Source organism: Medicago sativa, chromosome 1, assembly GCF_051527215.1.
Source record: "Medicago sativa cultivar Bolivia chromosome 1, Bolivia_mono, whole genome shotgun sequence".
Lineage (NCBI taxonomy): Eukaryota > Viridiplantae > Streptophyta > Magnoliopsida > Fabales > Fabaceae > Medicago > Medicago sativa.
Genome location: NC_140749.1, coordinates 29,358,042 through 29,383,229, shown reverse-complemented (window position 1 = coordinate 29,383,229; position 25,188 = coordinate 29,358,042). Strand labels below are relative to the sequence as shown.

Here is a 25,188-nt window from a genome sequence, read left to right as displayed (position 1 = left end):
CTTGGCACGTTTTCAGGATAAGGTTGGTCATACCTTGGGTCGTACGCATCAACTGTGACACGATTTTGACAGCTGCAGAGTACTATTTAAGTGTTTCAGTTCGTTTTTTAAGAGAGAGCTTCAAGAAGAAAACTTAGGAAATCAAAGGAGGTAACTTTAGGGTTGAGGGTCTTTGATTAGGGTTCTCTTGGGTTGGGAAACATTTTAAACACCTTGGGTGAGAAAAATCATTGAGTGTCTTGTTCATTTGTGAGATTGGGAAAATGGGTAGAAATTAGGTTTGATCTTTTGTGAGCTTTTAAGCTAATTTCTTGTAACCCATTTGTATCTCTTTGTAAGAACTCATTGATAGTGGATTGGAGAGATCAATCTCTCCCTCAAAGTAGGTCAAGTTGGACCGAACTAGGTAAACATTTCTTGGTGTGTTTGTTTCTCTTCTCTCCTTATCTTTTGCTTGTGGTTTTGAGCTTTTCACTTTGATTCCTAGATTAGATCTAGGTGTTGTTATTGTTGTTGCTGCTTATGTTTACTTTTGAAATTGGTTACTACTTTCCCTTGCTCCACATATCTTTGTTTTCATTAGTGTGATTTTGAGTCCGAATTCACAACTCATAAATATGATCTTTAGGTGAAACGTAGATATTTTTTTGGTGGTGGTCGGAGTTTGAACCCCAGGCCTTACATGTATTATGCATTGTGAAACGTATATATAACAAAAAGAGTAAAATTAAATTTAAAATAAGTATTTTATTAAAATTGATGAAAAATTCACCACAAGAAAATTTACTTCAATGATTTTATTAATATCCTATAATGCCTTCTGATGATCAAAATCCCATCGAAATTCTTCTTTTTTCAATTTTAACAAAGGTGTGAAGACCTTCATCCTTCAGGAAGATTTGAGAAAATATTGAAGTTGCTTCTTATTCCATGATGGTGAACCTTAGGTATAGTTTTGATTTTGTTTGCATCCACCTCTACTCCTTTTCTTGTATGAAGAATCTAAAAAATCTTTCTTGTGGATACACCAAATGTGTATTTTAGTGGATTCATTTACAGATTGAACTTTCTCGATCTTTCGAATAAAGTTCTTAGATGTTGTAAATGGTCTAATTTTTATTTTGACTTAGCTACAACATCATCAATATAGACCTGAATAAAGTCGTCATCAGTAAAATCATGGAAAATTAAATTTATTTCTCTTTAATAGGCTTCCCCAACATTCTCGAATCCAAATGGCATTACAACCCATTCAAATGTTCCAATGGACCTATGGCATCTAAACGGTGTTTTAGACACATCTTTTTTTGCATTGAAATTTTGATTATATCCTGAATACCCATCCATTAGACTTAATACCAGGAGGTGGGAACAGTTGAAAACAAAGTGGCGAACGGGTGCGTAATGCGTGGGAATCTGCCGAACAGTTCGGGCCAAATCCTGAAGAAAGCTAAAAAGCGCTGTTTGATGAGCCTGCGTAGTATTAGGTAGTTGGTCAGGTAAAGGCTGACCAAGCCAATGATGCTTAGCTGGTCTGCCTAAACTGGATCAATAGAATAGAACACAGGTAAGGACGAATGCGAGAGAATGAGACTCGTAGGTAGTATTTGTTACTTGCACCGGTCGTTACACCGACGCAAAATTCATAGCGAGAAGGTCAATTTACAGCTGACAGCTGACCCATGAGAAAGCTCTGAAAGCGAACAGCCTTTAGGAATTCCCTATTTATGAAAAGCTAGACTGCGTGCGCTCCTGCTTTAAGAAAAACAGCCACTTCATTACCAGAGGCAAAATCTATTAACATATCAGCGATAGGAATAGGATATTCATCTTTAGAAGTAGACATAGGAATTGGTATTTTAATCATTCATAGAGGTGTGTTATTTTTCAGTGAATTTTAGTTTACAAGTAAGTTTGCTTGAGGACAAGCAAAAGTTCAAGTGTGTGACTTCGATGAAAAGAAACCATATAGCTTTTTAGTCCCATTTTAGAGATAAAGTAATCAGTTTACGTGCGTTTCGGTCGAGTTTTGTAAAGAAATCATTTAAAAGTCATAAAAAGACAAAAAAAAAAAGGGAGAAAGCCTTGAAATCATGGAATCCCACCCGAACCAGGTAACTATGTGACCGTATAATGCTTTTTGCAAGTTTATCACAAATGATGCTTGGAGCATGGTCATTATAGACGTTCTGGTGAGAAGAAATGGAGCAAGGATTGAAAAAACCTAGGAGGTTGTTATTGCCAATCTCGCATCGCGGACTATGAGCTCGTAAGACGAGATATCATTACCAGTCAAGGTGTTTGCTACTGTCTATCTTGCAACGTGGGCAATGAGCCCCGCGTCGTGAGTATTGAGTGAGAGGCCAAGGGACTCAGCTATGTTAGACTCGCATCGCAAGTAGGAGGCTTGTATCGTGGGCCAACTTTCCATATATATATAGTGGACATCTAGGTCAGTGGAAAAACACCTTTTAACGAACAGACGAAGGCAAAAACACAATTTCTGGTTGGAGCGACCGGAGCGATCGGGAGCCAATGAATCATCAACTGATGAACCTTTTCTCATGTTTTTTTTATTGATATCTATTTGTATATGTTTAGGAACTATGAGTAGCTAATCCTCTATAGCCAGGTCAGGTCATGAAAGATAAACTTCTCTGTAATTGTTTGATTATGTAACTTTAATTTATTCTATGAATTCCAGTCGATTACTTTGCTATTTTATTCGATTAATATTATTCTTAAATGTTTTATATGTGTTGACGGATGTCCATAAATTGATCTAGGTCACATTGATTATTAACCATAACTTTGTTGGCTTTACCTATTTTAACCGTTCAATTATTGATTAGATTTAGATATAAACTAATGATAATTGTGTACATAATCTGACGTTTTTAAACCTTCAAGGGTTAAGGGCTCATCTAAGACCTTATGAAGAAGTAACCATTGAAGAGAGCTAGTGACGAAAACATTGGTGTAGCGAATTTGTTCAAATGTCTTAAAATCAAGTAATCAATAACGCTACCTTCATAGTTTGAAGTTACCAAAACAGTTCAAGGAAGGAAATCTGACATGACCTATTTGCTTTCTCTCTCTCTTACGGAATTCAAAGCAACCAATTTGCCACTTGCTAAACCCCCGTTTTTGTTACAAATATCTTAACCATAATCGCAGTAGTAAAGTTGAAACTGGACAATCCTTGCGGAGATGAATCTCTTATAAATGGTACTACTTGTCGACATGCTAGTACACTTGCTAGTATTTTGTCACATGAACACACCGTGAGGAATTTACAATGTTTGTAGAGAGAATGATGCAAGATAACAAACATGCTCCTACCGCGGTAAGTCGGAAGTGATTGGAATTACCACCATTACAGTTCGATGATTTTGATTAAATCTTGACCTTAAAAAGTCCGTAATGTATAGCAGACATAATGTTATCATCAACCCTATGATTATACTTTAACTAACACAAGATGACAAAGATTTAGTGTGTGTTAGCATGTGAAGGGAATCAGAGTAACCTTATTAACTTGAAATACTGAATAGCCTCGTTATCGGAGAGTAAGGAAAGTTATAATGGATGAGATGATTGACAAGATCATTCTAACATTGGATGATAAATATTGAAACAAAAATTCAATAGAAAAAACAGTGGATGATAAAGAGGGAGTTGGTGCAAACATTACACAATATTGTAAAATAAATAAATTTATCAAACATAAAACCAAATATAATTTGTTGAATCAATCTGTGCCTAACAAATTGTTTCAATTCTTTATAATGAAATAAAAGAAATGCGAAAATAAAAATAGATTTAACATCGAAAAACCCGGCATTCTAGTAGCTATTTTAGTAATCAGTTATAAATTTTCATAAATCTGCTCTGCCAGGATATCGTGGGAAGGGAATCACATCTCGAATATTTTCCAGGCCGGTAGCAAAAAGAATCATCCTTTCAAAGCCAAGACCGAATCCAGCATGTTTCACTGTTCCATACCGCCTCAGGTCAATGTACCATTGATATGGCTTAACAGGCAGATTCTTCTCCTTTAGTCCTTGTTGAATGACATCATAACGCTCCTCCCTTTGGCTCAGTGGCGGAGCCAGACAAAAAAGTTTGGGGTGGCCGCCATCTCGCCATCAAAATAAACTAAAATATATAAATCATATTAAACACAGCACATTTAAGTCGTAATAAACCAAAAATCGATCATTCAAAATTTAAACTACATAATATAATAAAGTCGTTGATTACATACCTAAAGATGCACTTTACGCTTTCCGAGTGCCTTGAAATCATCAATAATTGATTCGGAACTAATACATGCGCTAATCTCCCTTTCAATATAAACTGTCATGCTATCTGCTAGATACCCATGTCCCATCTTGTTTCTCAACTTAGACTTGATAATTTTCATTGCTGAAAAAGATCTTTCAGTTGTGGCGGTAGAAACCGGAAGAGTCATAACAAGGCGCAACAATCTATCAATCAATAAGTAATTTTTGGCTTGTCCAGTTGCAACCAAACATGAGCATAATTCTTGAATAGTTGATAAATTCGTCAAACTTGGCAATCGGTGAGCATGAAAAAGGAATTGTCGAAGTTGAAATTGCAAATTAGTCTTCTCTTGATCACTGAAATCCATGGGATAATACTTTTCAACAAGAGTACTTATAGTATCAATGTTAAAAGATTTGTAATTATCCTCAGGAGACAAAGCACAACTTAGAGTCAACAAATCCATTGCTTGCTCACTAAACCTGCTATTCAACTCTTGTAATTGTTTGTCAATGGTAGTAAAAAAAATTTCAACTCTAAAATAATGCTCTATTGTGACCTGATTCTCTTCAAGGCGAGAGCGCCCAAATCTTGAAGCTGAATGACAATCATTGAGGTCGGGAATCTCAATATCATGTTTTTCACAAAAAGATACCACACTAGCAAACAACTTATCCCAACCATTTTCTCTCAATTCTTGAATAAGAGCTTTTGTTGAACAAACCAAAAGCATAGCATTAACAACATCCTGAGATTGTTTTTGCAAGGCTTGACAAAGCACATCAGTTATCCCCATAATTTCTTTCATCAAGTGCAAGATAAAAATAAAATCAAAAGACTTCAAGTAATTGTAAGAACTATCAGCATCCGCACGTTGTGCAAATTTTTTTGCTTCTTTTGCAATTTTTTTCAAAACTACACAAGTTGCTTCATACATACTTATCAAGCTACAAATAGAGTTGAAATGTGAACTCCAACGAGTATCTCCGGCTCTTTTCACGGTACCAACTTGATTTTTACCTTTACCAGTTACAATCTCCCCATTCTCTAACAAATTTTCAATTTCTTTTGATTGGGCAGCTTGTAGCTCATCATGGCGTTTAGTAGAAGAACCAACAACATTGACAACAAAAGCCAGCTTCTCAAAGAATTGATGAATTGATGTAACTTCTCTTGATGCAGTAACTAAGGCAAGTTGCAATCGATGAGCAAAACAATGGACATAGTAGGCATAAGGACAATCTTTCATAAAAAGTGCTTGTAAACCATTCCATTCTCCTCTCATATTGCTAGCACCGTCATACCCTTGGCCACGAATATTAGAAACATCAAGGTTATGTCGAGAAAGTATACCACACACTGCTTCCTTAAGAGTTAACGAAGAAGTGTCATTAACACGTGCCACATCAAAAAATCTCTCTTGTATCAAACCAGCTTTATCAACAAATCTTAACACAAGAGCCATTTGTTCCTTTTTTGACTCATCACGAGCTTCATCAACAACAATGCAAAATTTAGAATCACCAATTTCTTCACGAATATGTTTTCTCACCCTACTAGAAAGAATTTGCAAGAGCTCTTTTTGAATTTGCAAGAGCTTCCACCAATTAACTCTCCAACCTTTGGCACAAGAACATCCATAGCAGCCACTGTCTCTAGGTCATCATTGAGGCGCATGTAGAATGGTTTGATACCTTTTGGATAATTATAGACTATGACAGGCTTCTTATACTTCGTCTCTGTTAGGTATCTTTCATGCTCAGAAGCTAAATCGATTCCCCATTTTACTTCCTTCTCAAATTTCTGACCATTCTTCGCAGATTCTTCCAGTATTTCCACGGCTTCTGTATATGTAAGTCGAATGAAGGGGGTGGAGGCAACCATTTTCAAACGATCGATGCAACCTTTATCAACCTTATCAGCCATAAATTGCATATCCTCAAGACAGTTGTCAAGTAACCACTGACACAAAAATTTGACATATGCCTCAGCGCACTTCATATCATCCTCCAAGTCTGCAAACGCGATTTCAGGTTCTACCATCCAAAATTCAGCCAAATGCCTGGAAGTGTGAGAATTCTCTGCTCGAAATGTCGGGCCAAATGTATACACACTACTAAGAGCACACGCATAAGACTCAGCTTGAAGCTGACCAGAAACAGTCAAAAATGCTTGACGCGCAAAGAAATCTTGAGTATAATCCACCTTTCCATCCTTTCGAGGAATATCGGGCTGAAGTTTAGATCTTTCATCCACAGCAGCACTAATCTCCTTCTTATCTGCTTTTGCAGATTTCAATTTTGAAACAACCAGCTTTTTTAAGTTCGTCCACAGCAGCACTAATCTCCTTCTTATCCCCTTCTCCTTAACAACAGCTTCAACATCGAACAAAGTTGTCACTTGAAACCTTTCACCAGCACCCTCGCAGTCAATAGTCGTGACAATTGGCGTGCGCACATGAAGAAAACCATGCTTGTTGAAAAATGTATGTGTAGCATAAGCAAGAGCATTACTGATCCGAGCAACAGCAGATATCGTGTTGGTTCTGGAACGAAGATGAACGAAATCACGCAAAACTTCAAGAGGGAGTCTCCTTTTAGGCAAAGGATATTTAGCAGGATCAACAGGACCAACATGAAGAACCTCTTCAGCGCGAAGCTCGATCTTCTTTTTCTGTTTCGCTCCAGAATGAGGAAGTTTGAGATGTCCATCAACAACTACACAAGTTCCAGTAAGAACAAGTTGTCTAAGATCAGCAAGCGAAGCTTCAACGATAACTTGAAGGTTACCGGCACAGGTTCCGTCGTTCAATTCCAAAAAGGCGAAAGCACCCTTATCGGCTTTTCTTCCTGTTTTCACCCATCCTCCGATTCTAGCTTTCTTGCCTGCTAAACCTGATCCGCCGTCTTCACGGCAGATTATGGATTGAATCGGGACGCGGTCGGAGAATTCAGCTTTGGGAACCTCGTCGGAGGAGAGGGTTACGGTGGATAACTGGTCGGACGGTGGTGATGAGAGGTCTGACATTGTTGTTATGCGACGGCGATAGATGCTCAGAGTTCTGAAAATATTAAACCCTAAAGTGTGCAATCTGTTTTTTGAAACGGATTTGCTACGTATGAAGACTGAGTTGTAACATTGAGATACGCTCACAATATATAATTTTTTTTTACGTGCTCTCCAAGCAAGAGGTCCTTGTGTAACAAGAAAAAAAAAACAAGAGGTCCTTGTAAAAAAATAAAATCATGATGCATATACAAGTTAAAACACTATTTTTACTAGCTAAAATTTGGAAATTGATTAAAACTAAAAATATAAATGTCTTTTTTTTTTTCGTTATAACAATTCAAATTAAACATGATTATATATTTAAATAACACCAACAACAATCTTTATTATAGAAAAAATTGTTTAAGGGTATAATTGAGATAATTAAAAAGTAAGTATAGATATAATCATTTAGTTTGTTACACTTTTCAAATGATAAAGGAAAAAAAATCAAATATATATATATATATATATATATATATATATATATATATATATTCATATTGTGTTTGTTACAATTTTTTAATATTTAAATTTATTCTTATCTATTTGTTACATGTGTTATTTGTATTGAAAATTGAGGGTATTTTTGAAAAGGGAAAAAGTCAACCCAAAAGTGCCGAAAGAGGTAGTTTTCTTTATATATAGTATAGACTAGCATGGACACCCGTGCCAAGCACGGGCTAGAATGTCGTTATATTTGATGGAGGGAATATTGTGATGTACCAGGTGTTACTTAAAATTTTAGATGGAGTTTTGGTTGTATCATTATCACTTGTGTGGTTTCTCTTTATCCAAATTGTCGATCTACATCAACGTAGGCTCCCACAGAAAGCCCAACGGTGGTATCACATCCAGGTTCGACGTTGTGGGGGATCGAGAGTTGTTCTTGGTGGTGGACTACAGACACAAAGATCCTAACACTTAATGGAGAGATGTTAATGTCTCAAGTGTGAGTTAAAATTCCGTATTGTATGCAAGAGTAGATGTGAGAAACATATAAGTGAAATGACTCATATACATAATGCCTTAAGACTTTGAAAGAAGATAGGATGTGAATCTCACTTCTGTGATTGATCTTAGCTTAATGTGATAATACAATCCATTGTAGGATCCTAGCCTAATGTGATGATTTGTTTCGTTATTTTTTGAGTGTCATTTGTTTAATTTTTCATCTTAAATTTTAGTTTTTGAATGTGATTAGCTTTCATGCACAAAAAAATAAGCTTTGTCATTTCAAATTCCTTCACTTATGGTATTTCATGGGATCTTGCAATGGAAAAATGTATTTGTATGATGAGTTGACAAAATACATATTCGTTAGACATTTTAAATAGATGTACATATTTTCAATAAATCTAATATTTTGGTAGCATAATTGCCCAGTAATACTCAACTTCTTCAACAAATCCATAAAATCACCAGCAATTCATTATGTTTCTTATGCTCTCATGAATAAAACGCACACTCCTTATTTTTTTTCTCTTTTCATTTCTATCAAGTTCAAATTCATTTTTAATCTTCTTTTCTTTTATAATTTACTTTATCTCTTCTCATGAAAGAAAGAAACAAACACCCCTCTATGAAACTGCCGCCAACCCACTTTTTTTTACCATGTCGTGTCTCTGACCTTATGTGATATCTCACCAGATCACATACATAATAGTCTCACGCTTAAGGGAGAGATGTTTATGTTTCATATGTGAGTTAAACTTGTGTGCAATAATATACATTGAGTAACATATAAGCAATAAGAACAATATATCTAATGTCTTAAAATTTTACGCAAAGATGTGATGTCAATCTCACTTGTGGAGTTTCTCATAGTCAAATGTGATGGTCCAACCCATTGTAGACTCCCTCAGAACTCTAAACATTATAGTGAGTTAAACTTGTGTGCAATAATATACATTGAGTAACGTATAAGCGAGAAGAACAATATACCTAATGTCTTAAGATTTTACGCGAAGATGTGCTGTCAATATCACTTGTGGAGTTTCTCATAGTCAAATGTGATGGTCCAACCCATTGTAGACTCCCTCAGAACTCTAAACATTAAATTTTTTTTCTTTTTTAGTTTTTGAATTTCATTTGTTTAACTTTTTATATCAAGTATAAGTTTTTGGATGTCATTTGCTTTCATACAATTTTTTTATCCAATCAATATTATATCAAATACCTCCATATTTGGTCTTTGGGTGAACGAACATGCGAATGGAAAAATACAAATGTGTTATGCTAAATTGAAAAAGTACATGATTATTAAACATTTTATAAAGATATGGCGTTTTTTTAACCGAGTCTATTTTTTGGTGAAATATTTACTCTTAAATTTCCAACACTTTTTAACTGACCCATAAAATTGTCAGTAACTCGCTATATTTCCGATACTTCCATGGACAAAACACACACTATTTTTTTCCCTTATCATTTCTTTCATGTTCAAATTTCTTTTCATATTCTAATTTAATTTTATTGTTGCTAAATTTATTTCTCTCGTTTCATGAAAGATGGGAACACAAACTTCCCTCCGCAAAAACACCATTAATCCATTTTTTTTAACCATGTTGTGCCTTCGCCTAACCTTATTTGACTATCAACAAATTACAGACGCATTGAGCGTCTCACACTTTAGAGATATATGTTCATGTGTAAATTGTGACTTAAAGTTCCACATTATTGGATGCCAAAGTAGACGTTGAGAAACATATAAGTAAGATGACCAATACACCTAATGCCTTAAGGTTTTGGATAATGATGTGATGTCAATCACAATTGTGTGGTTTCACTTAGCCTAATGTGATAGTCCAACCTACTGTAGACACCCTTAGAACTCTCAACATTACGATAGACGGTTTCGTTAGTTTTGGGATGCCAATTATTTAATTTTTATATCAAATTTATGTTTTTGGGTGTTGTTCACTTTCATGCAATATTTTTTAATCAATCTCTAAGATATTAAATTCCTTATCCTTTGATCTTTGGTGGAATTTAACCATAGATAAACACTTAAGTGTTATGCTGAGTTAACAAAATATGTGCTTAGTAAATTCTTTATATGTTGTTGCGTTTTTTTACCCGGATCTAACTTTTTGGTAAATTAGTTTTTTTAACGCAATCTAACTTTTTGGTAAATTAATTACACAAAAATCTTCAACTCCTTCAACAATTTCATAAAATCACGTGCAACTTACTTCGTTCTTTATAACCTCATGGACAAAATACACAATTCTTATTTTTTTTAACCGGTATCAGTTCTCTCAATCTCAAATTTATTTTTCATCTTCTAATTTCTTTGATCTCTTCTCATGAAATAAAGGAACAAAAACACACTTTTAGTAAATTACCATTAATCTACCTTTTTGATCATGTTGTACATCGGTTTGACCTTATTTGGCTATGTCACGTAATTACGGACACAGAGAATGTCACACTTGAGGGAGATATGTTATCGTGTAAAATAAGAGTTAAAGTTCTACAATGAAAGGAATAGTAGATATTGAATAAGATATAAGTGAGATGACTCACAAACGTGTGCCTAAATAATTTTTGAGAAATTGTGGTGTCGATATCATTTGTCTAGTTTCTTTTAGCCTAATGCAAAGATACAACCCAATGTAGGTTACACTTGCAGTCCCGAAATTATGATGATTTGTTTTGTTAGCTTTTGAATGTCATTTGTTTAATTTTTTTATGTTAAATATTATATTTTGGAAGTCGTTCGCTTTCATGCAATTTTTATTTGTCAAGGCGATAACTTTTTTTTATTTAACCTCTATTATTTTAAGTTCCTTCACTTTTAGTCTTTAGTGGGATATGACAAAGGAAAAACGTTTATGTGTTATGCTGAGTTGAAAAATACATGTTTATTGTACATTTTAAATTGATGTGACATTTTTAATGAGTCTAATATTTTTGGTAGAATAATTACTCAGTAATATCCAACTCCTTCAACAAACTCATAAAACTACCCACAACTCACTCGTTTTCCTTGTCATTTCTTTCTAGTTCGAATAATTTTTCTAATTTAATTTCTCTCTTCTCATAAAATAAATGAGAAAAAAAAAACACATCTCTATGAAACCACCACCAAGCCACCTTTTTTACCATGTTGTGCCTCTGGCCTTATTTGAATATTTCATCATATCATAGACATAGAGAGTCTCACGTTTAAGGGAGAAATGCTAATTTGTCATGTGTGAGTAAAAATTCTATATTGCCAGCAAGATTTGATATTTATGAACATATAAATGAGATGAGTAATATACATATTGTCTTAAGGTTTTGGATGAAAATGTGGGGTTTCTCATTTTGAAATGCAATACCTTGGTATATGTTCCTCATCAATATTATTGGACATCCAACTTTAAATCTTAATTTGTGGTTTGAAATATGCAACTGTTAATATCATTCAAGAACTCAATTGAATACCATTTGCTTTGTAGCTTTTTATTTTGGTCAGATTGACAAACCAAATCAAAGCTAATATTTTCCTTCTCGTTTTCTGGAAACAACGATAGAATAATATTGTTAAAGTGCTCAAATGGGTCCAAAGTTTGAGCAAGTATCCCTCGCTCTTGATTTTTTTGGAGATCTATATATTTTCCAAATTATTTGGATAAAAAAAGTCAATAAGGGAACACAATGAATAAGTTTGATCTAACCCACTTGTTTTGGCCTGGGACTACTTTTAAGGTCTCGTGTTTGATTCTCTCTGCTGCCTTCATATCAATTTTAAGGTCTCGTATTTTCTTTTCAAATCCATGTATCAATGCTTCATTGATTTTCAATGGAATATTGAAGGATGAACCGGTTGTACGAACACCTGGAATTAACATGTAAGCTATGACCCTAGGAAAAAATGGTCAAATTGATAATAGATTAGAGCCTCGTAAGTATGTGGATAGCAGTTCAATTTCTGCCTCATGTGTATGGAAAATATTCGGATGAGATGAGAGAACTCGTCTTATGTATCCCACAGGTTTTCCAACTAAGATTAGTCACTGCTAAGCGGTGATGTAAGCTTTATACCAATTTCATGATAACTCGAAAAAATATCAAATATAAAATTAGTTACCAAACTTAATTGATACATTTAATTAGTATATCTAATAAACATTAAAAATCAATATTTATTATTATTAATAATAATATAATAATAATAACAATAATATTTAAAAATTGATAATTTCAGCAAGCATTTATTTTGTATTATTTTCGACCAAAAATTTTCATCAATAAGTTAATCGATTGTTAGAGCATCCACAATGGACCTCTCCTTTTGGTTGCTTAAATGAGTCTCTATGTACATGTCACTTGCTCTTATAATTAATACTTAATAAGATTTAATCTTTCAAACTCTAGGAGTATATATGTTACCTAAATAACTCAAGGACTTTCTCTTAGTTCGTTCCTTTTATTTTTCTTTTGGTTTTCTTTACTTTTTATTTTTTTGTTATTTACTTTTTTCTTGGTTTGGTGTTTGCCCCTCAGCTTTTTGCTTAGCTTTATTGAGAAGGTTTTGGTCCATCCCCAACTCCTTTTGTTCTTGTTTCCTTTTATTTATGCATTTATAAAGTGATGCAGCTGGTTCATAATTGAACCCCATTTAACTAAAAAAATAAAAAATCTCTCAAACTCAACACTTCAAAAAATATTAAATGGGTCTTAGTAATAAATAATTGTTGTGCATTTTATATTAAATGTGTAGTTTTTTAATAAATAATAGTTGTTTTCAATAAGAAGTTATTACTTTCAGTTGCTTTAACATGTGCAATATTGCATCTAAAAACCCATAGGTCTAGCCACTGTATATGTTCTACACCTAATTTTCTAGTACTATCTAGTGGAGGTTCGGTTTAAAATTAACATAAAAAAAATACACATTTGTTGGCTAGTGCCCCTTTTAAAATAGATATATTTTGATTAATGTGTATATACACTCTTTACAACTTTGTTTGTATGAGAGGTAGTACAATACATATATTATTGAGTAAACGTGTTTTATTCAAAATATTGATTGTTATAATGATTTTTTTAAATTACCATTTACATGCTCTTCAAAGTCAAATGAGGTTTGGGTTTTATCATTTTTTAAAAGTGAAAACGAACCAAACTGAATCGATGGTGTACGGTTTGGTTCGACCAAAACTGCATTTAAATAAAAGAGGAATTCCCTCAAAAAAAATAAAAGAGGAAATTTTTTTTTTTCAAATGTTTGTATTTATTTAATACTGAAAATAAAATATATGAAATTCCGTGAGAACACATAATTCAGAAATAAAGTTGCAATAAAAATTTAGATTTTTTTTAGCAAAATTCAGAAATAATCATAGTAATAAAATTCAGAAAAACTTTTGCAACGTAAGAATCTAGAATATGTCAAAAAAGAAACTTAAGAATCCAGAAGAGAAGCTGCAACAAAGAAAAATGAAACCCTAATTCAAAATTCTTATAATGTAACACTAATCCAAACAACACAAAGAAGAAAAATAAACAAAAGCCTTAAAAAGACTAAAATACACACTTATTACATATGATTTGTGGTATAAAATGAGTAAATGACAAATTACCAAAAAAACTAAAGTTTGGCCCTGACAGTTAATATAGGATGCGCGACCTTGAACTGAATATATAGATAGGAAACTACTTTGTTCTCAATATTATAAAGGTCTCCGCAAAATAATGAACACGTTGTAAACAAAACCGATAAAAGAAATTTCAATAATGTTGAGTTTCCTCCCAATTAGAAGAAACACAACAAAACTGGAAGGAATTAAAGTCGATTAAACTGAGATATACTCTAGTTATAAATCCGATAAGTTCTTTGTAAATTTGAGGAACATTGAGTAGCAATATGGTCATCCGCAAACAAATATATGGGAAAATAAATATGTTACATTAATAGCAAAAGAAATTTAATGAATAAGATCATATCATTATATGATGAAAATAATGTCTCAAATGAAGCATTTTCAAAAATGATATATAGTAGACAATTATTTGGAACAAATATAAATCATGAGAGAATTGGAACAAAATATAAATCATGAGAGAAGATTCAAGATCCCTTTCGTTTATGCCTTTCTTCAGCTTCAAAATCAATTTCTCAACAAATTATTTGATAACTAACATTCTCCCTCTTATTTTCTCCTGTACAGCTAAAAATCCAACTATTAGCAATAAAATCATAAACCATGGTCACAAACCATGATGAAGGGGAACGGTCTGATGCAATCAACAATAAAATTTGATGAAATTATAGGAACTAAAGGTGTTCTTCATCTTCTTACCGTTCTCAAAACCATTTTTGAAAAATAGTAATAGTGATGAGAATAGGATGGGAGATAAAGATCTGAGCTATTTTATTTCCTTTTTGTGACAAAAAGAATCATTACCTTTCACTATTTTATTTTGGTTTTAATTTGATTTTAATATGTGAGAAACAATTCAACCATAGTCTTGAATTAGACCAATTGTCAACATTCTTTTTTAGGACTGTTATAAGTGTTGAATAATTTTGAATTTAATTTCATTAATTGGCAGTTGATAGTTTCTTGTTTGATTTTTTTATGGGCAGTTTCTTGTTTGATTTGATATCAGGCAGTTAAATTTCTAGATATCATTTTGATCATAATAATAAATCGAATGATTTCTTAAAATAGAGGTAGTATATGGAAGTATGTGTTGAGACTGAAATACCAAGTGCTAAGCATATACCATGTAATGGCAATTTGAATTTTTCTAGCATTAATTAGCCTGACATTAATTAGAATGAGACTATAACATGCCACATGTACTTTTGAATGAAAATGGTTTCACTTGTTTATATTGTAGATTGTAGATGTAGATAAGGATACGGATAGAGATATTGATAGTTTAGCCGAGATTGTTGTCTTTTTTTTTTAATATAATTTTAAAATTAAAAAAATATGGGTATGAAATAAAGGCAAATAAATATTATCGATGTTGATGAGTGACTCAAACAACCATAAGTATGTGTTTTATCGTGCAATTTGTAAAAAAATTAACAAAGAAGTTTGAGTATGTGTTGATGGCAGAAATAAATAAATATGGGGAGATAAAAATGGAATGCTTGATTAGGTGATAAAGAGTATTTGATGCATGTGAACTAATTTATCAAATGAAATGAATGGATGAGATTTGATGTTAAAATAATTTATGTGAAATAATATATATATCAACGCCATGTTTAGTGAAAATGAGTGATTGACAATAGAAACGAAAAAACTTAATAAATTAAATCAGTTCTTTTGAATAGGAGCAAATGAAAATAATAAAGAAAATAGTGAGGTTTAGATAAAATTCATTGAAAAAAAATAACTAAAATAAATTTTCTACATTTTCGCAGTGGTTGGTCTTGTTCTACAACATACATGAATAGTTTGCACCACAAAAATGTAAGATAAAAATACAATATCTTGAGAACTATCAACTAATATGTTACCCAAAAATACTTGAGAATTCTCTGTTTTTTTTTAAGGAAGAATTCTCTTTTATATGCACAACTTCAATGTTGGAAGAACAAAACATTGACATGCCTTTCACATATCTCTCATTATTAATAGTGGCAAAACACAACTTCAATGTTGGAAGAACAAAACATTGACATGCCTTTCACATATCTCTCATTATTAATAGTGGCAAAAAAAATAGTTTTGGAATGAAGAAATCTGATTCAAAACGTCTTTCAATTACGTCGCTTCAAATTAATAGAATAATAATGAAATTCATTAAAACGTGAAGCAAACTTTTTCAAAAGGTGTAAATATATATGGGGATGAAAACCCTAAAATTAACAGAGCCGACAGCTAAACCTATAAAAGGGAATCAAAATTCGGAAGGAAAAAAAAAAGGTGCCTAAATCAATTTGATAATAATGAAATCAATAAAATTGAATTGGTCAGGAGGTAGAAATATTTGCATTTCAAATAAATGATATTATAAACAATTGTACGAAAGGAAGATGCATATACAAATGATGAAAGACAAATTGACTATATATAGGAAAAAAAAACTCAAGACTGACTAACTTAATATGATGATGTGTTGATTACAATTCGATTGGATGATAATTAAGAATTATGTACCAACATGTAATTGGTACATATCTTGTCATAAGCCGTTAGAACTCGAGGGTATAATAGGATGAATATGTGAATTTGAACAAAATACATGGATCTATACAACATGTAGTGGAGTAATATCATAAATTGAATCAATTTTTGAAATTAGAGTGATGAAAAAAATATGTTAAGAAGAAAAGTGTTTCAATAAAATAAAAGAGAGATTTTGAGAATAATTTTAAAATTTTAGTATGAATTCTAAATGATGTGAAGATGTTTGAGACGGACAAACAATATTTATAGGAAAAAAGAAGCAAGTAAGTCACATCAATTATGCCATTAATTTAGTAATGAAATTACACATTAAATAACAAAAATAATTTGAATAAAATATTCCATTTATTTTTTTGTCATTATAAGCCTTTTAGTCAACTTGCATAATCATGTTAATTACATAAGTCTTGCACAAATCACATAATATGTACCAATTACACAAAACATTAAATGCACCTTTCAATTTAAGGATGCCATGTGTACTATCAAAATAAAATAGTGCAAATATATATAATAGAGATAGAGATGAGACATGTGATCCATTTGTAAGACTTGAGAAGCAACCAGGGGCGGATCTTTATGCATCTTAGTGTGGCTATTGCCACGCCAATTTTTTTCCCAATTTTTTTTTTTTCGCATGAAGGATGTGAAATTTTAGCGAAATCTGAGAGCTTATTTTGTTCTAATTAGCAATTCTTAAGGTTACAAATGAATTTGGGATAGTAAAAGTAGCTCAAATAAAACTACTATGACTATTATTTTGGATGAAATAAAACATAATATTTAATTTCATTGGATAAATTGTTTGACACTATTATTTTAGCCACACTAAAAATCTAATCCTGGATCCGCCCCTGGAAGCAACTCCTTAATACTCTGCATTCATTCCAATAAAGAATTCTATAATTTTATCTTCCGCTCTATAGCCCTTAGCATTTTGCATAGCCAAGAATGTACAAGGAACTGGACAATTATATTGTGTCATAGGCCTATATTGATCCATTCTTCGCATAGGCCTCTTGATTGAGTGAAATAATCTGGAATCTTATGATTTGCTTGCTTGAAAATTGTAATTTCTTGATGCAATTGTGCTACTCTAATGCGATCTCCTCTCATTAATCGATCTATCCTAAGATCATTCCATAAATATATGGCATTCCCTATGAAGAAATTGAATTAGTAACCCTGGTATGAACAAGATTATTACACCGTTCCCACACAATATGATTCATATCATCTTCCTTTGGAACTAGCATCGAACCGTCCACAAACTTGAACTTATTCTTCATCACAAAAGCTATTCACATCTTCATCGACCCAGCTTGATAGTTATCTCCAGATAACTGTGGCGTTACACTCACAGTAGTTGAATTTTCTTATTGATGAATGAAATACGGATCAAGACCTTGATCTTGGTTCTGCACATTGTTGTTATTTTTATTCCTCGCCATCATTTCAAGGTTCTCGAACAGAATCAATCTAGATACTGAGCAAAAATTTGAATTGAAGAAGAATCGAAACACAATTGATGAACAAAAATCAATGAAAATCTGTTAAAATGTACGAAGAGCAAGCAGAGCAGGATGAACCTGTTGTCCTGCTCTGATACCATCAGAGTAAATCTCAATCACACTGAGAAAGAAGATGAATTAGTGAAAACTAAGATTATGATTCATAAACCGAGTGAAATACAATGTTGAGGCTTATATACATATTCGTAATGCCAGCTCATCATAACTACTCTAACTAACTAAATGAGTGTGATATGAAATGTAAAACCAAGAGAGATAACTTGCACTACAAGCTAAGTGAGTCAAGCTTATGTTTATGTCTTCTCTTCCTTTTCTGTGTTTAATGCTAAAAGCCAACATATCCAACTAGAACAACTCGTATAACAAAATGAAAAGTTGTGATTAAATGCGACGGGACAGTAAATAGTGCAAGTAATCTCAATCTCAAACAAAGGCTAAAATAAATTATACAATGCAAGAATAGATTTTAAATAGTAGTATATAACCAAAGACATACACTTTACATAGTATTTAACCTTACACCAAGAAGCATAGGACTGCATCACTAGTGTGATTACAACGACCAATAGCTAGTTCTGAAATGTTCAAACTACATATTCAAATCACTTTGTTGAAAGCTAACATGAATCAAACCGAAACCATCCTGACATATCTTGCCCGTTATTTCAAATTGCAGACCATGTCACATGCCAATGGCCGCAATGCACAATGGGTGCAATCGGTTGAATCAGATTGTAATCAGTTACATGAGACTGCGACGGGCTTTGAAGTGCTCACACAAATTATTTTTCAATCTTCTATTTTGAAGTGGTAGACACATATAAAACATCAAAGGACTTGGGATATTTCTAAATGACACTGAACTGGGACAGAGGGAGAGGCGAAATGTAAACAGAAAAATGGTATAAGAGTTCTAAAATGTGTCACGAAACTTCTTGCTCAAGCTACATTTTCAAACCGCGGTCCTTCTTGCTCAGTGGCCTCGGCACCTTCTCCCTCGTTCTCTCCACTCAACTCTTCCAATGATTTTCCCTTTGATTCCGGAACAAGTAATGTGCATAACATCCCAACAAAGTTGATCACACCAAGCATGATAAGAGAGTTCTTAATCCCAATACCGGTTGGATACCCTTTATCAGTCTTGGTAGGATCTTTACTTTGTGCAGCATACAAGAATCCAAATGCACCAACAATTGCTCCTGCCTTTCCAGCGGCAGCTGAGATTCCGTGACAGGTTGACCTTAACCTAGCCGGAAAAATCTCCGCAGGTACAACAAATGTTGTAGCATTTGGACCAAAATTAGCAAAGAAGAATGTGAGTGAGTACATTACAACAAACCCAATTCTGTTATCTTTCTTACTCCAATGATCATATGGTATGGCAAGTGCAAACATGAAAACAGTCATGAAGAAGAATCCCATCATTTGAATAGCGAAACGACCCATGTAATCGATAAACGCTACTGTGAACCAGTAACCCGGAACAGTACTGCACAACGCAATAAGTGTTTGCGCTCTTGCAATCTTGTAAACCTCGTGAATTGCATTCATTTCTTTTGCCGGAGGGATCCATCCGATTGCACTAAAAATGTCCTTTTGGAAAAGATTCTGACTGTAGAAAGCAATGTCCAACAAAAACCAGGTACTACATGTTCCAAACAAAGCCAAACCATGTCGTGCTGCGAATTGTTTGCTGAACAAGCCATAACTATTCCTTTTATCACTAGTCATTTTCTGTACCTTCTCCTCTTCAACTTCAAGTTCAACTTGCAATACCTTAGACATATCCGCTGCAGCTTGTTTCGCGTTCTTAGCAACAAGAGCCGTGTAACGAGCTGTTTCTGGCATTTTCATTCGCCAGTAGTACGTCAATGCAGCTGGAAGAGCGCCAAACATAAGAATAAGTCTCCAAACATAATCAAATTGAGGCACTAACAATGATGCTGCTGGATTTTCTTCAAAGGTGGGAACCTTATATTTGTGATCAAATATAGAAGCCACAATCAAAGCAACAATTCCACCACCTAATATACCAAAACCTTGCATGGCAAAAACAGCAGCAATAAATGCACCTCTAGTTTTTTTGTTAGCATATTCAGACATGATTGTAGCTGAAAGAGGGTAATCACCACCAATACCAAAACCAAGCCAAAACCTAAAGAAACAAAGTGTTGCCATAACACTCTTTGGACTTGATCCAAAAGAGAGTCCTGAGGCAACAGAACAAACCACCATGAGAATAAGAGTTAAACCATATACTTTTTTTCTTCCCATTTTGTCCCCAAGCCAACCAAAGAATAATTGGCCCGCTAGTGTTCCAACAAGTGCAACACCAGTTACAGCTGATTGAACACTCGGTGGAAGTGTTCCTGGTCTTGATGGATTTGGTTCAGTGTAATATATTCTCCCTAACAACTTTGTGACAAGGGAAATGCAGAAAAGATCATAAGCATCAGTGAAGAAACCCATTCCAGCTATCACAATTGTAGTGAAATGATACAATTGTGTCTTTGCCACATCAAGTGCATTTAGCACTCCTAATTCTCCAGACATGACTGAATTTGTTACCTAGCTAGTTCCCTGCATAATTAAATACAAGGCACATTAAATATTAGCAAACAAAATAAAAATCCCACTAAGGATCAAGCAAGTTCTACATATTCAAATGTATTGAGACCCTAAATTCCTTATGTTGAATCTTCAATCCTATTTGAGGACACCAAGACAATAATTAACTATGTTCGGTTCTAGCTTAATTTTTAGGCGGTCCCATTAAAATATAAGGAAACACTTGATATAATGGAAAGCTAGATAGAGATTTAGATGCATAAACACTTGATATAATTTGACAGTTTTGTTAAATTAATTATCTTTCTTGTTAGCCCTACCAAATCATCATTAAGGATATAAAGTATTCCCTCTCATATTAATATAATAATCTTGTTTGAAATATTTCTATATCTTAAATTATATATTTCACATGAGATTTGTTTTGGTTTACAAAACTCATTTATGCAAATAGTCTTTCTACCTTAACTAATTTTTTAATTCTTGAAGAAGCTAAAGTAGGGTTAATTTGAAAAAGTTGAATATTGAAAGGGATTGTGACATAATTTTTTTAAAGTTAAAGTAGTTCATCCAAATTTATTTTTGAAGAAGCTATAAAATTACCCACCTAAATTGGCACTGGGGAGATTGTGACAAATTATGGTAACTTTTGGTAGCTCCTTAATCAAATAAATTAATTTCTGGTAAGTTTATAGAGAAATTAACTTTGAAATAAAATAAAAGACTAAAGGTACATGAAACCATTTCTCGTATCAGCAATGAGTATTTTTGTTTCAATACTTGAAGAATTTAGATATAGTACATTAGCAAAAGATTAGTATGACTTTGGTCAACAAAAAGAAAAGGAGAGTAGTATATGACCAGAATTGTTTGAAAATTATGACGTGCATATCCAAACTAGCTAGTCAAGGGTCGAATGATTGCTTGTTAAATACTCTCTCCTGTTCTATTTATAAGAAATATTTGGGTCAACAAAAATTTATGTATCTGATCCAAATTTGAACAAGATGCATCAACTTTTATTGATTCAAATGTCTCTTACAAATAGGATTAGAGGAAATACCTTATAACTGTTTTTATGTTTAATGCATAAAAAAGCGGGGCCTCTCATCTTACTATCTAAATTCTAATATGCATGACCAAATAGGGTACAACTCAATACCAATATGACATGACACAAATAGTATAGCATGATACCAAATTTGTGCCTAACGCCTATTAAATATATATATTTATACACACGTACACACATACACCCAAACACTAAACTCTTTAAATATATCTCAGTTATCTCGGACCATTAATCTATATTGTTGTATGATGCGGCTACGATTTAATTACCAAAAAAAAATGTACAATATGAATACTCATTTGGTGTCTACAAACTCACTAAGGAAGATAGATTGAGTTCATACCTCTTGCAAGAAACCAAGTTGATAAAGAAGTAAAGTGGTATGAGGAGCTAGGTATATGCACATTGTGAGCAGATAATCAAACTCATATATATAGGTAACAATCCCAGGCAAGCCAGGAATGCCTCCAAAGTCAAAAAGAATCAAATTAGCATCAATGGGGTATATGCCTAATTAATCATAAACATTCATCAATGTCAACGCTTCACAAACACAATTTTTAGTATAAAGATTTTCATTTTAAGTTTCTAGCCGCAACGTGCCCTAATTAATTTATACTTTTTAATTAAGATGTCCTTAATACATAGACATAACCAATTAAAAATCTAGGACAACCATTCTACTTAAGGAAATTAAACGATATTTCAGATTTGACATTGATTCCACTTGAGGATATGCTAAATATATTTAATACCCCGTGTATCTGTTGCAACCTAATATTCAACTATATGTTATACATTCTTTAAAAATTATACATTAATCAGAGGATCTCCTACATCAAGATATTGGGTTGTATAACTTTTTTTTTCTCAAGTAGCTTAATGACTAAAATTCATCTTTTAAATAAATAAGTGGGGAGTTTAAAGTTCGAACTCAAATAAGTGAAGAATCTGAGTTTGAACCCCAACCTCTATATAACAATACATTCACTGTGTCAACTGTGTGCTATGGCCATTAAGACCGAGCTTTATAACTCTACCATTAAGTAAACATTTTAGTTGGAATGTCAACCATAAATTTTTTCATAAAATATTATGCAATAACATAATATATCACAAGTACAAAACGTACAAGTACCAAACACTCTTGTCAAATAGTATTTATCAACTCGTGCATGCGCCATATTATGCAACCAACTGGCAATTTAACTCCTCTAAAAAAACTAACAGTTAAACTATATTTTGTTTCAGACCAACTGTCAATTAAACTATGACGTTATATGATGTGGGTTTATGATAATTATAATCGGTACATAAAGTCAATTTTTTGTCAAAAATATAAAAAAACATAAAGTCAATTTTTTGTCAAAAATATAAAAAAATAAAGTCAATTATTTATATTTCCCCTTAAAAAGTCAATTATTATTTTTAACCAAAAAATAAAAGTCAATTAGTATTTTTTTTTTTTTATCGACTTAGTAAATGGGTACCTTTCCCCGCTTGGTCTGTTTAGAGACTTTGTATTTTTCTCATTCTATCTACATATATAAAATATATTTTTCTGTTAAATAAAAAGATCATTTAAATGGCATTTTACTCGACTTTTTGTTTTTTTTTTTAGGTGACGTTTCTCGACTTATCGATAATCAGATTCATTTATTTGGAGGGTAAAGTTTAGGATAAACAAAATTGACCTCTATAAATTTTAATGATTTCTGGTAAAAAAAGAAATAACAAAATTTAAGCGATTGTACATGGAAAAAAGAGTAATAAAAAAATAAATAAGCATAAATATGAAAATCGTTCCTGTAAATATATTATATATGTTACTTTTATTTTATTTTAGTCCCTATAGACAATTTTAGTAAATTCCCCAGCAATTTGAAGGAAAAAAAAAACATTTAATTTAGACTCTCATCAAATTTTATTGATGAAGTAACCAAATTTTCTGATGTGACATACAAAATCTTTCGTGACATGAATTATAACATCATGACTCGTTTCTTAAAAAAAAAACATCATGACTCGTATAATTTCATTATTGAATTAACTAGTTAAATAAATATTGTATTGTCAAAAAAGAATTATAGGAATTAAGATATAGGGTTCGATCAAGTTCTGGATATGTAGATGTAGAATTCATGGATTTTCGCAATTAATTAATTAAATATAAGTTCTAGATATGCAGATGTAGAATTCATGGATTTCGTAATTAATTAATTAAAATATAATGTCAATTATTTAAAATCTCGATGCGCTTATTTAAATATGAACGAGTATTTTAGTTGAGTTGTATTGAAAATGACTCATGATGGATTGAGTTATTTATTTTTTGGGAAATGTTAACGAGTGCCTCCGGGACACTCTTTAAGGGCTATAAATAGCAGGTATTTATAAAAATGTGTGTAATTAATGCATTGGAAATCGAAATATTTTACTTTTTTAAAGAATAATTACTTATTTTGGTATGCTTAAAGAGTGCCCCGGGGGGCACTCGTTAACAAGACCCTTATTTTTTTAGTAAGTTTGTCGAGAGGTTCCTCCTCCATTGGTGAGTGTATATTTTAATCATTTCATTAGGTTAGAATATACACCATCCGGTCACTATTATAAGCAAAAATCCACATTCTAGGTTCATTTAATAAATGATGTATGTAGTCTATATTAAAGACCACATACATCATTTATTGAATGAACTTAAAATGTGGATTTTTGCTTATAATAGTGACCGGAGGGTGTACACTCTAATAGAAACAAGCTGCACGCTCATCAATAAGAAACTTCGATTCATAACATTTTCTAAGTTTTGATAGATAGGTTAAATTATGGGACTTACAATCCATTTAACATAAGGTCGGTGCCACTATTGGACAATGCACGTAAAGAAGTTTGAGTTTGTATTAATTGATACAAAGTGATTACTCGGATGATTACTCTCAAAGAGAGGATATTACAATGAGATATTACAATGAAATTATATAATTCAAGTGTACTTTGACTACTTGATTGATTTACATCATGATCTAATACCTCTCGTTTGAGAGGATTTTACATTGAGTTTCCTAAATTACATTCTTGGCATTTCTTGATTTTTCCTTTCTATAAGAACATATCAATTTTCCTTTTTAAGTGTGTGGTGTTGTGAACACCGACATTAGTCTTTCTTTTTCCTTTAGATTTCTCTGTTTGTGAAGATTTTTGCACTTGAATATTGCTCTAACACTTTGAGTCAGATTTAAGATAAACCAGAATTTCAATTTGTTGCAAGAGGGCGTATGATTAGGATAGTTGGTTGATAACATAGGTCCTGCAGTGGGAGAGGGGGCATCCACTATGTTTTTGAGAGATCCTTGACTGAAAGGAGCTTCATTTCATGTTATATTAGCACGTTGTATGAGTTATTTGAGAACAAACTGGCGACAATGGCGAAGTAGATTGTTAGCTTGGGAGGAAGAATGGGTGGGGGAGTGTTGTGAATTGTTAACTTCTATTGTTTTACAGAAAGGTGTGGAAGATAGGTGGGTTTGACAATTACATCCGT

General features: G+C 32.7%; 3 protein-coding genes across 3 annotated transcripts; all 3 read right to left on the bottom strand.

Annotated features, from left to right (window-relative positions):
• Positions 1 to 3,678: 3,678 nt before the first annotated feature.
• LOC146954121 (asparagine--tRNA ligase, cytoplasmic 1-like) lies at positions 3,679 to 7,408 on the bottom strand. The gene is made up of 2 exons (XM_085714043.1): positions 5,888 to 7,408; positions 3,679 to 4,101 (listed from the first exon to the last, which is right to left on the bottom strand). The coding sequence occupies exons 1-2, from the start codon at positions 7,312 to 7,314 to the stop codon at positions 3,879 to 3,881; spliced, it is 1,650 nt and encodes a 549-aa protein (XP_085570169.1). The 5' UTR covers positions 7,315 to 7,408; the 3' UTR covers positions 3,679 to 3,878.
• LOC146954122 (uncharacterized) lies at positions 4,064 to 5,863 on the bottom strand. Its single transcript, XM_085714031.1, has 2 exons — positions 4,268 to 5,863; positions 4,064 to 4,158 (listed from the first exon to the last, which is right to left on the bottom strand). Exon 1 carries the CDS (start codon positions 5,750 to 5,752, stop codon positions 4,268 to 4,270), a length of 1,485 nt encoding a protein of 494 aa, XP_085570157.1. The 5' UTR covers positions 5,753 to 5,863; the 3' UTR covers positions 4,064 to 4,158.
• An 11,043-nt stretch (positions 7,409 to 18,451) lies between the features above and the next one.
• Positions 18,452 to 22,057, bottom strand: LOC146954120 (putative inorganic phosphate transporter 1-3). Its single transcript, XM_085714083.1, has one exon. The coding sequence runs from the start codon at positions 20,558 to 20,560 to the stop codon at positions 18,947 to 18,949; it is 1,614 nt and encodes a 537-aa protein (XP_085570209.1). The 5' UTR covers positions 20,561 to 22,057; the 3' UTR covers positions 18,452 to 18,946.
• Positions 22,058 to 25,188: the final 3,131 nt, after the last annotated feature.

Coding starts and splice junctions, on each gene's coding strand:
- LOC146954122 (XM_085714031.1), bottom strand. CDS start 5,752: ATGGCTCTTGTGTTAAGATTTGTTGATAAAGCTGGTTTGATACAAGAG.
- LOC146954121 (XM_085714043.1), bottom strand. CDS start 7,314: ATGTCAGACCTCTCATCACCACCGTCCGACCAGTTATCCACCGTAACC. Junction 4,102..5,887: donor GTTGGAGAGTTAATTGGTGG/AAGCTCTTGCAA, acceptor GGCTCCGCCACT/GAGCCAAAGGGAGGAGCGTT.
- LOC146954120 (XM_085714083.1), bottom strand. CDS start 20,560: ATGTCTGGAGAATTAGGAGTGCTAAATGCACTTGATGTGGCAAAGACA.